Consider the following 13,042-nt stretch of genomic DNA (forward strand, 5'->3'; position numbering starts at 1 on the left):
TAACAGATCCCATACCTGTACTTGGGAAATGAAAAAAGCCTATTTAGATAGTATGTATAAACTTTAGGAAAAGTTAGAAAAATGTAGAAAACTAGACTCTCTGAACATGTTCTAATTAAATGAGCAGAAAAGAAACTACAATCTCATCATCTGACTCCCCCTGTGTCTTGGTTAGATTGTTTCTGTAGGAAAATAACACCAATTCACAAGCTCAGTAGGTGACAAAGTCTGCTAATTTCAACCTTTGCTTATTATCCTGCAAGCAAACTAACACATACAAGGTGCCCAGCAGAGCACATCATTTAACTTTACTCACTGGTGTCTGGAACTGACAAAAGCAACACCTGTTCGAAGTCTTACCCCATTTGCTCTGCTAGCTGCTTGGTAATAAATACTGTAGCTTTTGTGCGGAAGAAGCGGAGTGTTCCAGTAGCCGTTGTAGGTTTTATTATCACCGATTGTGAATAACAGGGAGGACAACAGGCTGCTGGGTGGGAATTCAGCAGCAAAATAGTATTGGGAGTTCAGCAGCGAAGAGTTCTGATAGTGGATGGGAACTGGATAACACTTTAGCATTTCTGTCGTCTTTTTGGTTCTTCGAGGTCGTTCTTCTTCAACAATGACCTGATAAACACTGAAACAAATGACAAAGACAGTTATATTTCGATATTTTACAGAAGCACAACTCTGCACTAATTAGTCACATCTAGATTAAAGCTAATGCATAGCTTTAATGAGCTTTAATGTATAGTTAATGAGTGGCAAACATGTAAGATATGTGTTTGCCACCACTAAATTTGGTGCAGAAAATTCATTACCCATTTATAAAGATGGCGCACCCTCTTTCCCAGTAATTGAGCTCTTTCTATTATAGATTGTGGGATAGTATATATATCTATCCTCATAGATATCCTTATATATATATATATCCTTATATATATATCCTTGCCAAAGATGAACTCTGTATTCTGACATTTTTCCTTAATCTGTAAGTGGAATAATCACAAATATCTCAGTTGTACCAGATCTCTTTTGCATGCCAAGGGGAGTGGTATTTCTTCTTCTGTGGATAGTAAAGTCAGTCTGTCTTTTTGGCTTTTGGGGAGATTCATAAAAATGCCTAAGGGCTCTGGCACACGGGGAGATTAGTCGCCCGCGGCAAAACTCCCTGTTCGCGGGCGACTAATCTCCCCGAGTTGCCTTCCCCCTGCCATCCCACCGGCGAACATGTAAGTTGCCGGCGGGATGGCAGACGCGGCGGCGCGATTTCACGCAAATCGCCGAAAAAGACTCGCAAGTCTTTTTCGGTGATTTCCTGAAATCGCCCCGCTGCGTGTGCCATCCCGCCGGCGACTTACATGTTCGCCGGCGGGATGGCGGGGGGAAGGCAACTCGGGGAGATTAGTCGCCTGCGAACAGGGAGTTTTGTCACGGGCGAATAATCTCCCCCGTGTGCCAGAGCCCTAAATCTAATGCTTAAGGGTGAAGACACATGGAGCTACTAGTAGCAGCTACTTGTCATGGCTACTAAAAAAGACAATGCTGATCATTTACTGATAATTGTCTTTATGTGTGTTTTAGCAGAGGCATTTCTCAGTATTGTCTATGGCAGGGTATTTTCTGGAGTTTAGTAGCCTTGAAAAAATAGCTGCTACTAGTAGCCCAGTGTGTCTTCACCCTTAAAGTATGTGTCCCAAAAAACACTCTGCCTAATTGGTTATGGAACTATCCTCTGATTTAAGAATAAAGAATAAATAAAAAGTCATGACAAAAGAAACCCTGACAACGTACCTGGAGTAAACACCTAACCCCACAAGTTTTCTAGTACACATCCTGGTAAGATAGTCAAGCCCTACTGGGTAACACCAGTATACAAGAGTTCATTGTTCCCTCCTCAGTTGCGATGTTTTGCTTTGCCAGAAAATATGTGAAATGGCAGAAATTTTTGAAATGTATTGAAGTCAATGGTTTTTTTTTCGGGGCGACTTTTTCTATTCTGCATGACTTTTTTTTGCAATCATTGAAGTCTATCACAATTTTTTTTTTGTGGAAAAGCCTGGCGAAACATTTTGCTCCTCAGACAACATCCACCCCCCCCCCCCCATTTGTCACCAAGGAAATATGATCCTCTCCATTTATCAAAATTAACACTATATAAGACTGGTCAGTTGAAAATTCTACAAAGCATATGGCTCTGTGCTAGCTTTATAATTCTGTTTTACCATTGCAATTATTATAATGTTTCATGCAAGACACTAATGTGTTGTCAACCCCAGATGGCTGTGCCCATCAATTGGTTATTCTCTTTTGGCCTTTATTTAACAGAAACATTTAAATAAAGTTGATAAGACTGAACATGCCTCAATCTCTTTAACATATGTGTTTTTGTCTTGTGGTCAGAAAAATGCATATACTGTATATCCATATATCAATTTACTTTTCCCATTGTTAAAATACATAATTATTAAACAACCCTTTCTGTGTTCAAGTAAAAATTCACAAAAAATAATGTTGTACAATACTGTAACAATAAGTACAGTATTGTACAGATAAGTACAGATAAAATAAGACAGAGTTAAAAAAAAAGAAACAAAACCAAAACAAAAACCACTATGACCTTTTCAGTGCAGCTTGTTCAACTGCAAAGACTGCGTCTGCGACCATTGTACACAAAACTGATTAATATTTCAATCGATTAAGACCTCTCTCTCTCTCTCTCTCTCTACGCAGTTTGGACGGTGATTTACGAGCACCAGAAAGTTAACTAAATTGTTACTTCTACAATTATATTATATATATATATATATCAGCATGTAGAACACAGAGCACTCATGGGACTTAAATTATGTGTCCCATATGTGCTTTGTGTAATGTAATACCTGGGAGTTACAGTTGAACAGTAACTGTAGAAGGAATACCAACACTTAGGGCTCTGGCACACGGGGAGATTAGTCGCCCGCGACAAATCTCCCTTGTCACGGGCGACTAATCTCCCTGAACTACCATCCCACCGGCGAAAATTTAAGTCGCCGGTGGGATGGCACACGCTGCGCAGGCGATTTCCACAAATCGCAGGTGACTAACCTCCCTGTGTGCCAGAGCCCTTAAGATTAAATTTTTCACACCCAGAAAATCATGATGATGTCATCACCTTATAAAATACATCAAAATCACCACAAACATGTGGAAATTGCAAGAATAAAATGAATATAGTCATAATTAGAAGTGTATTGTTTCTTATAATAGGCAAATATTAAATCTGATATACTCCTACATACAATTTTTGTTCAATATGAACAAATAATCTATATCAGTATATAATTTATAGGAAGAAACTACCATAGTTAAGAGAACACAAAATAAACACAATTCATCTTTGGTTTGCTATTATATATCTCATTAGGTTATTGAAGCCAACTTTGGAAGAGCCCTAAAAGAACAATACAGATGCAGAATGTCTCTTGGAAACTATTTCAGGTGAAAAGTAATTATCTTATGTACTTGCACAGGGGGAAAAGTAATTATCCTAGGTACTCAAACAGGAAAAAAAATATAAATTGAAAACGCTGCTCTGGAAATGCATTAAATCATGTAATGCATGTTTCAAATGAACATTTAATCAGGTTTTACAATCCACTATTAGGAGAGAAATTGTTCTCTTCAGACAGGAAACACTTTAACATTTCAGTCCAATGTGATGAAGCTCTTTATTTATTTTCCTACAAAAAGGTCATAAAACAAGGAAGGATCTAAAAAGTCAGTCTTAAGTTGCCCTGGCGACTTCAAGCAGCAACCAAAGCAACAATTTGCAGGAGAAGAAACAGAAGGCAGAGATAGGAGATAGCTCCATTAATAGCTGAGCATACCCTGGTCTTGCAAGTTAACTTCCTCTTGTAAACTTATTTTCTAACAAAGGGCTAATCAGGGCTGTTTTGCTTTCCCCTACAAAAGATAAAATTAACTATACTGTATATTTGGCTGTGTTTGCACTGACTTTGGATGAATGACACCAAAGCTAGTAAACATACTGTATCATGACAAATAGCATGACAATTTTTATGCCAGTGGGAAACAAGTACCATCACTTCTCTATGAACACTGAATTTTCATATTTTTAGTTTTCCCAAATACTGCCTTTTTAGGATAAATGCATTGGATGCAAACATAGACCTGCAACAGTGGAGTTGTGTGCGTGTATGCTATTCCTATTCATAACTTCATTCAATATAAGTGATTCAATGCTATTTTTTACAAGATAAAATTACTCTGTAATTTAGCTACAAATCTTGCTACAGTGCTAGAGGCACTGATGTGATGCTAAATCTAACACCTTTTAATCTGGAAGCTCCATCCCCTACTGTAAGTATTTCCTGTCCATGAGCTGACCATGCTTTCACGTGTACAGCCTAGAATGTGGATTAGAATGGAATGAAAAGTATTCTCTTTATGAGCAAAGAAGTGTGGAAAGACACTAGATAAGTTATGGTGAATGTTCTTAGAGTGTTTGTGGGTAGACAGAAACTGGAACAATGGGTTTTGAAAACCATCATGGCAATTTCAAACAGCTTTAGGGAAAAGGAACCAACTTTTACTATGGAAGGATGGTCCAGTGTCTAACATTGATCTCATTAATGCAGATGTTTTTCAGGCTGACCTCCGATTGGCTCCACTCTGTGTGACTGCACTAAGGCAGTTGCCATAATCATAATCAGGGCTGAGAGAAGGGGATATATGCTTGGTGTGACCTCGTCCTTATCAGCTCCACTGGATTTGTGTAACCTGGAGGAACAATAGGATCAAGGACTACAGTATACCAGCCTACCAGTCTATGGGACTGAATCTTAAAATGGCACCAATATCTTGTGTACTAATACTTTACTGACTTGTATCCCTGACCTCTAATTTTCCTTGCCTAATATATAAACCATTTATGGTTGTTGGGGACAAATGGTTACAAATGGTTCCTTGTGTGTACCATAAGCCCAATAAGTTTTATTTAAGACAGCCTTCAAAGAAAATACCAGATACAATAAGAACCATACTGATTGCCTTAGTGGTTATTACTTGCCAAATGAGACTACCTTAAAAAGCAAAACATTTCATTTCAATACACTATTAGTATCAGTATATTTAGTTGTGCGGGTGATCTAACATCATCTGAAACTGCTTTTTATATTGTGATGTTGGTATAATTAATTTGGGGAAGCTTGGAACAGAGGTTTTTTTATGCTAAACCTACTTAGTAATCTGCCTTAATATGATCTGGGCTATCTTTAGTCTACACATGGACCCATATTTTTCCTGAAAGGGTCACAGCTTCAGTGCTAACCACTGTTTAATGATTCTCAGATTCTTGTTTGATTAACAGGTAGGGTAAATACTTAAGGGATATGATTACTAGGAATAAATGTAAAATAAGTCCACTCTAGAGACTCTCTAGTTCTTTATTAATCATAGGTCTGGTAGATGTTTTTTTGCAGCAAGAACAGTGGAATTGGCAAACTGTACTTGTCAATACGATGCAATAGTTTTAAAAAAAATGGAATTCTTTTTAGAAAGTGAGAATATGATAATGCTGATCCAGTTCTGGGTTTCATTGCTGTTTTGGAGTCTGGGTTTTTTTCCCTTTCTGAGGGCTAAGTCCATATTGAGATTTGCAAGAAGCGTTTATGCCAATCTCAAATTCAAGATTTTACTTCAAGGGTTCATGAAATGTGTTAAGATATAGCTCGTATATCTCTATGCATATAATGGCATGCCTGCAAATGGTCATTCAGCATTGATATTTTCATTCTGCGGCCCATTTTCACTTTTACAATGCCCAGATAGAAGTGCTGAGATTGCACACTCTTTTATCCAGCGCATTTCTCATGTGTCATGTGGAATCTTCCTGAGGTCAGGTGAACATTTTTGTAAATGGCCTCCAATGTACTTATCACTGGTAAAGCTTTTCATAATCTTTTGTTAGACTCTTTGATACATCTTTTCTGAAATGATTGGGAAAGAGAAGATAGTCTCCCTGGAACTTCCATTAGTGTGTAATAATCCTCGAACACTTATCTGTTCAGAGAAAAACACTAGACAACTTCTTGAACACTGACATATTTTACCCAAAGTGCTCTTGCAGTTTAATATTATGTGTGGCAGAATGTAACATCTTCGGGGCTCTGTATGCATTTTTAAAAGAGGGGACATTTTGAAATTCCTGACATATAATGAATAAAAAAAAATATGTCTTGGTGTAGATATAAAACAGGAAAGAAATCACTTTTAGGTCAGTATTATGCATTTTTTGTATCTCACCACAATATAGGGTAAACTTAAATTCTTTCTAGTTTATGAACTTTGGACTCCAATACTAAAGGGCAGTGATCCAAATTAACACATTTTATGAATAACAGGCACTTACAACTAATGACATTGCAAATATTCCTAAACTGTATTGGTGCAGATTAAACCTATAAGAAGAACAATATACACAACCTATTTTTTTTTATAATCCCTGCTCTTTGGCTTGCATTTTTAATAGAATGCATGTATTGCATGCTACTATTAGCATGTTTTAGAACAAATAATGTGCAGGAAAAAAACTCTTCCAATGCAGAAAATAATTGAATGGTTAATCCATATAACAGGTTTGCATTTTGGGTGATATCAATTCAGTTTGCTGATGCTCACTGTTAATGAATGTGATCAATGCAATCAAACGCATTCATATGAACTGGCACATCAGGTATGATAACATTGTCAATTTGTAAACATTTTTTTGTGAAAGTGAATCATAAATTGATCGATCTGGAGAATCCAGTAGGATAAAGAATTAAACTCTTTGGGGAAATTGTAATAAAAATCACAAGCGGTGAGTAAAATGGCACTTTTGTAAATTTTAGCGTTGCTCGCAATGTAATACTGTTCACTAAACATTTATTATATTGCAAATGATTAATACCTGCTAGAAGATGGTGTAAATCTTAACGTGAAAATAGGTTAAGAAGTTTTATTACATATACTGCGCACTCGTGCAAACAAAAGAAATCGCAAACCTACTGTCACAAGACTTGCAAAGGGTTCACAAATGGTATTTAATGAATGCAGGGCATGGTGCAAAGTGCACTTTCCTTGTTTTTTTCTAACACTGAATCATCTGTTGCATTTGCAGAGTAGCAACTGCATCACTTATAGGGGCACATTTACTAATCCATGAACGTCCGAAAAGCGTCTGAATGCGTCTTTTTCGTAATGATCGGTATTTTCCGACTTTTTCGCGAATTGTTGCGAATTTTTCGAGCGCTCAATACGAAAAAATCGCAACAATTCGCGAAAGTCGTAATGGCTATGCAAAAGTCGTGACAATTGACGAAAGTCATAATGGCTATGCAAAAGTCGCGCCAATTCACGAAAGTCATAATGGCTATGCAAAAGTTGCGACAATTCGCGCAAGTCGTAACGGCTACGAAAAAGTCGCGACGGTGACTAAAAAATCGAAAAAAATATGAAAAAGTTGCAAAATGTTCGTTTCCAATCCGATTTTTTCCCATTCAGGATTCGGATTCGTGGATTAGTAAATCAGCCGCATAGTGTACTAATAAGACTGCATTAACATCAGGCATGCAAGTAATCTGCCTGATGCAAGTCAATGGCACCTATTGACTCAACACACTAGTGGGACCCTGGAAATACCACCACATCCAGGCAGGCAGTCATTTCAGGATTCCTCTTGCTTCAATATGTGGACTTTTGGGTATTTAATCAAAGCAGTCTGACATCCTTTTAAAGGGGTTGTTCATATTCTAAGACAATTTGCAATTCATTTTTTTTTCATTATTTTTTGGTGTTTGAATTATTTCAATAATTGTTCAGCATCTCTTCAGTTTGGAGTCATAACAGCTATCTTGTTGCTAGGGTCCAAATTACCTAAGCAACCAGGGAGTGGTTTCAATGAGAGACTGATATATGAATAACAATAAAAAGTAAATAGCAAAAGTAAAAAGTAAAACTATATAAAACTGTAGCCTCACAGAGCAATAGTTTTTTGGCTGCTGGGGTCAGTGACCCCTGTTTGAAGCTGCAAAGAGATTGAAAAAGAAGGCAAATAATTAAAAATCTATAAGAAATAAATAATGAAGACCAATTGAAATGTTGCTTAGAATCGATCATACTTAAAGTTAAATCAAAGGTAAACCACCCTTTTAACAATAACTCTGGTATATTAACTACTTGGTTTATATGAAGTGCCACCCTAACTTACAAGTACTGTGTGCATTGTTATTGGCTCTTTAATAAAGTTCATTTATATTTTAGTGAATATTGTTTATTTTTAAATCATTATGTAGTGAGAAATTAAAGCAGCTGAGCATAGTGTTTATTTGGCTAGAGATACAGCCACGCAAAAGTCGACTGGAGCAATTTCAAACCCAAAATGTCTTTTCATCTTTTCACCACAAGACAAATTAGATTTGCAAGTAACCAGACCTCAAATCTATTTGCTCTTTAATAATTTAAGCACTTAAAGGTCAAGCAGCTCTTTTCTGTTCTCCTTTATCAAAGTCCAAGTGCTAATGAAAAATAACTAAATCCCATCGTCTGTCTAATTTCCTCCCATTGCTGTCTACCTGATGTATATTAACACATTATTACTTTCTGAGTCAGGGCTACTTGGAGAGAAACTTGAATTTTATTGGGTAGTAATGAGAACATGTTATATGAGTAAATGACTTTTATGTTTTAACTTAAAAATGAAACCAGTTTAGCCTGCATGTAACATACAGCATCACCATTATACATAATACATCAGCCTAATAAATTAAACTGGTATTTTCTTAGGTAGCATGGGATTTTCCTTTAGAGATATGCTGGTATTAGTGTTGCCATCTGGACAATATTTTACCAGTCTGGCTGATAAAAGTAATGCTTCATGCCAATGTTATATTAATAGAGAAAGAAGCTAAAGAACTTAAAAGTCTTCCTGTCTAGTGCAAGTATTTTTTCCCAGAAGAGAAGGACTGGCTGATAAAAATGATGCTTGATGCCAATGTTAATAATTGGGAAGAAAGTGAAAAGGAAAAAATTAAAAACGGAAAGCTGATTTTTTTTTTCTTTAAGCTGTTTACTGACATTCCCGCCACTGCTCGGACTGTGGAGACTTATTCCCCCCCCTTCCCAAAACTAGATAACTGAATCAAAGCAAAAAACGCCAAGACACATGAGTGGGGTGCAGGTTAGCCACAGCTTTATTAGAAAAACCAATTCCTCCTTAGTCCTTGCCATCTTTATTTCCACATGTACCAAAACATCTTAATGAACTTATAGCTGTTTTATACCCAAATGCTGGCAGGCATGTAACAGACAATCAATTAACACCAGAAATTAAATGGCCAAGGACTATGACCCGCCATCTGCTAAGTATAACGAACCATGGTTTATATAAAATATATATATAATTTTTTTTATTTTTTTTATAAACAAGCAATTATTGCCAACTTGAGTTTAGACAGGGTGGGCGGGAGGGAAATATGGCTCCGGTCGCAGCGTTGAGGGGAGAGGAGTGCAGCGCAGTTGGAAAGCCAGGCGGAAGAGGAGGGGCAGGAAAACTGTGGGGAGACTCCTTCTCCTTTGCTATGCGTGGGAACGCGAGGTCAGGTGAATTAACCTCTTAAGCATGGGGGTCATTAGCATATTGCTAGCTCCCCAGTCCCTCTGTGCTTTCTCTAGTCTTATCAGCGCTCTCCAGTTATGCAAGGATGGACCAATGATACCATTCTACACATTCAACACAAACTTGACTGCACACAAAGGCTAACCAATTAAAACTTTATTTCTACTTCTCACGCACCTCTACATTTTCAGCTTTGCTATTATGCATAAATCATTATCATTTATGTATGATGTGAAATTGTACAAGAAGTAGGACAAATCGAAAGGGCTCTCTTATTTAGTGTTGCCATTTATTTTATTCCTTCACACTTCACCTGCCTTTATGTTACTTCACCCACATACAGTCAACACATATAGGATGAATAGTTTCACTAAAACCTGTGTTCTAGCTGGGTCACAGTCAACTAAATACAAAAAACTGTCTGGTAGGCATGGCCACTGCTCTTTTGTGCTATCTTTTGACTCCACTTTTAGCAGCTAGAAAAACATATATTTGGTTAAGATTACTAGGCTACCCCTTTAGTCAATACTTATAAAGCAAATTAGGAGTTACAGGGTTGCATTATATTCTGTTTAGAGGGGATTTGGTCAAATTATACAGGATGTAGACAGACAGAACTAATGCAGGCATGCAAATGTGCCCTTTACTTAGCATATGGTATGTGTGAAAATGTCATTAAATTCAACCCACAGTATAACAGGTTGGGCAGTATATTTAACAAGAGTTACAGTGAAAATAATTGCCAACTAAGCTAGTATTGCAAAGTCTGCCTGTCAGAAAGAAGAAGAGTGGGGAGATGAAGTTGGGAGGGTTGATTACACTGATGCTCTTGACAACCTTAATTTCATTAAAATAAAAACAACTATATGTATGAACCTAAGTTATTCCTATGTAGTTAGATAATACTTTGGACTAAAGCCAGCAAGGAGTGGAAAAAGGCACATAAGGAGAGGCTAGGGACACAGCAAAAACTGGGCAGAAAATCTAAACTTTAAAGGCCATAAACTTGCACTAGAAAGGAAGATAATGAGATATAATGCTGTTGCCTACAATATGCACAACACACTATTATAAAGTGACTATAGCAAAGTAGGTGGTATAATTTTCTCAGCAATAACTTTATAGAACTTAAAAGCATATTGTTTCCAAAGGCCTAGTCTTAAGGCATAAATATTGAAAGTCACAAGGGGTTACTCAACCTAGTCTTTTCATTCCAGAATTTCCACAGGGTGGTCATGATTTTGCTTAATAATCCCACCATACTGCCATCAGATATAGCCTCAGAGCAGTGTATTGTACAGAGAAAGAAAGACTAATTTATTTAAAGATGGGAACAGTAGAGAGAACTAAAGCTTGCTACTATAGTATAATGGATGGCCACTGCTGAGCGTATCGTTATCTAACAGAGAAGAGAAGATTGCCGAGTTATAGAGGCAGCAGAAGGGAACCCAGGCTGTCTCTGTTGTTACTCTTTAAAGCCATTTATACCTTTGGTTTTCTTACAGTGGTTCTGAAACACATTGTGGACATGCAGGGAGAGTAGTTTGGTCCTGAGCTCAATGCAATAAATAGTTTTTGCAAAAATCAATTCAAACAGATTCTATAATCTTTGCCTTTTTCAAATACTGTTATGTGTCTTTCAGGAAGAATGTCTTAGAAGCTAAGATTGCAGCACCACTGATAATTCTGTTCACTAAAAGCCTATAGCAGAGGGCGTCAAAGAATGAAAACTTTCTATCTAATTCTCATACGCCTCTACATTTTCATCACTGCTATTATCATTTATTTATGATGTGAATTTGTTCATGAAGGAGGATCATTCGTAAGATCTCTATTATTCTACATTGGCATCTATTCTATTGCTTTTCACTTCACCTCCTTTTCTCCAACTCAGCTCCTGATTAGCATTAGGAATTCTCGCTCCCTGCGCTGCTCTTGAACATTCACCATGGGAAATAACTTATTTAGATCACAAACAATCTTTGAATTATTTGCATTCTCTGTTTGATACCAGTTAATAAGCTGTATGAGCATAGAAGCTACATTTTTTATGTGAAACTGCTTACTAATAATATAATCTAGGGATTTGATATTTAAATACAACCAGAAGTATTATGGTTTGTGGAATAATACCCATAGAAGTTCTAGTTAGCTCATTTTAATATACACAGTATTATATATGCACACAGTACACACTGTGTAATAACATGACTAATAAAGTTCTTAATGTTATTATTTAACCATTATGTGCATATACCATTATAAAAATTAAGCAAAATATATAAAAGAGTGTACATAACTGAGGGTGGGGTAGTGTACATAACTGGAGGGGAAGGAGGGTACATAACTGGAGGCATTCCATGGATGGAAGAACTGTGCCTCTTGCTTGTGCACTTTGCATCATAGCCACCTCAGATCTGCCATTTCATTTACTACCCTTCAATTATTATCTGAAATGTGGCTCTTACACACATAGGAAGGTAGGGGAAAAAATTACATAATTAATTAAAGAAGTGTATTATCTAATAAATGTAACATATTACCCACAATTTATCTGTAAGATGCCCAGTATAGTCAGAAAAAAAGAGGAAAAAGACCCTGCACTACAGCTTCAGGGTGCACAGTGTGTGTGTATTAAGCATAGTTCAAGAGAGAGATCCTAAGTGGACAAGACACACAACCATTCTACTGGCACACCTGTAATTCAAAATGAATAAAACTTTACCTTTAAAGGTAAAGTTTTATTCATTTTGAATTACAGGTGTGCCAGCAGTATAGTTAGAAGACCTCCCGAAAACAGTATAAAGGCATATATTTATAAATAATGTCAATCTACTGTACCTGCTGTACTACAACTTCTAGATGAAAGTGAATTCAAGGGGGAAGCAGTTGGGACTTCCAGAACCAGAGAAAACAGAAAATGACATTGGCTTGTTTTTTTTTTTGCGACATATACCACCACTTCAACAATGGCTTTTACAATGGTTCATGTTTGTACTGGATAAAAAACAGGCCACATGAGTAGTGATGAGCAAATCTGTCCCACTTCGCTTTGGCAAAAAATTTGCAAATCTTTAAAAAGATTTGTGAAACAGCAATAAAATCCCAAAATGCCGAAAAAAATGTTGTGTCATTTTTTGACATGCACAACATTTTTTTTTTACGCAGGAGACGTTTCTGTGGTGAATTTTGTCGCCCGTTTCTCAAAACAATCCGCCAATGGCGAAATGCGGAAATTCGCTGTGAATCCATGCCTGTAGAATAATCTCACTTATCACTACACATGAGCATTTCATCTCCAAATGAACTTCTAGTTGATCCAGAGGAAGGCCAAACAATATATGCTCTCAATGGTGAATACAACATCAGAATTGGTTATGATAACAT

At 36.9% G+C, this 13,042-nt stretch overlaps 1 protein-coding gene across 1 annotated transcript in view; it reads right to left on the bottom strand.

Moving 5' to 3' along the window:
• The window catches only part of ptprm (protein tyrosine phosphatase, receptor type M), a 431,502-nt gene that overhangs the window by 167,602 nt on the left and 250,858 nt on the right, over positions 1-13,042 (bottom strand). Inside the window, exon 12 of the mRNA XM_031903767.1 lies at positions 361-634. Within this exon, the coding sequence (XP_031759627.1) occupies positions 361-634 (274 nt within the window). The remainder of the gene's footprint in view (positions 1-360; positions 635-13,042) is intronic.

Source organism: Xenopus tropicalis, chromosome 6, assembly GCF_000004195.4.
Source record: "Xenopus tropicalis strain Nigerian chromosome 6, UCB_Xtro_10.0, whole genome shotgun sequence".
NCBI lineage: Eukaryota > Metazoa > Chordata > Amphibia > Anura > Pipidae > Xenopus > Xenopus tropicalis.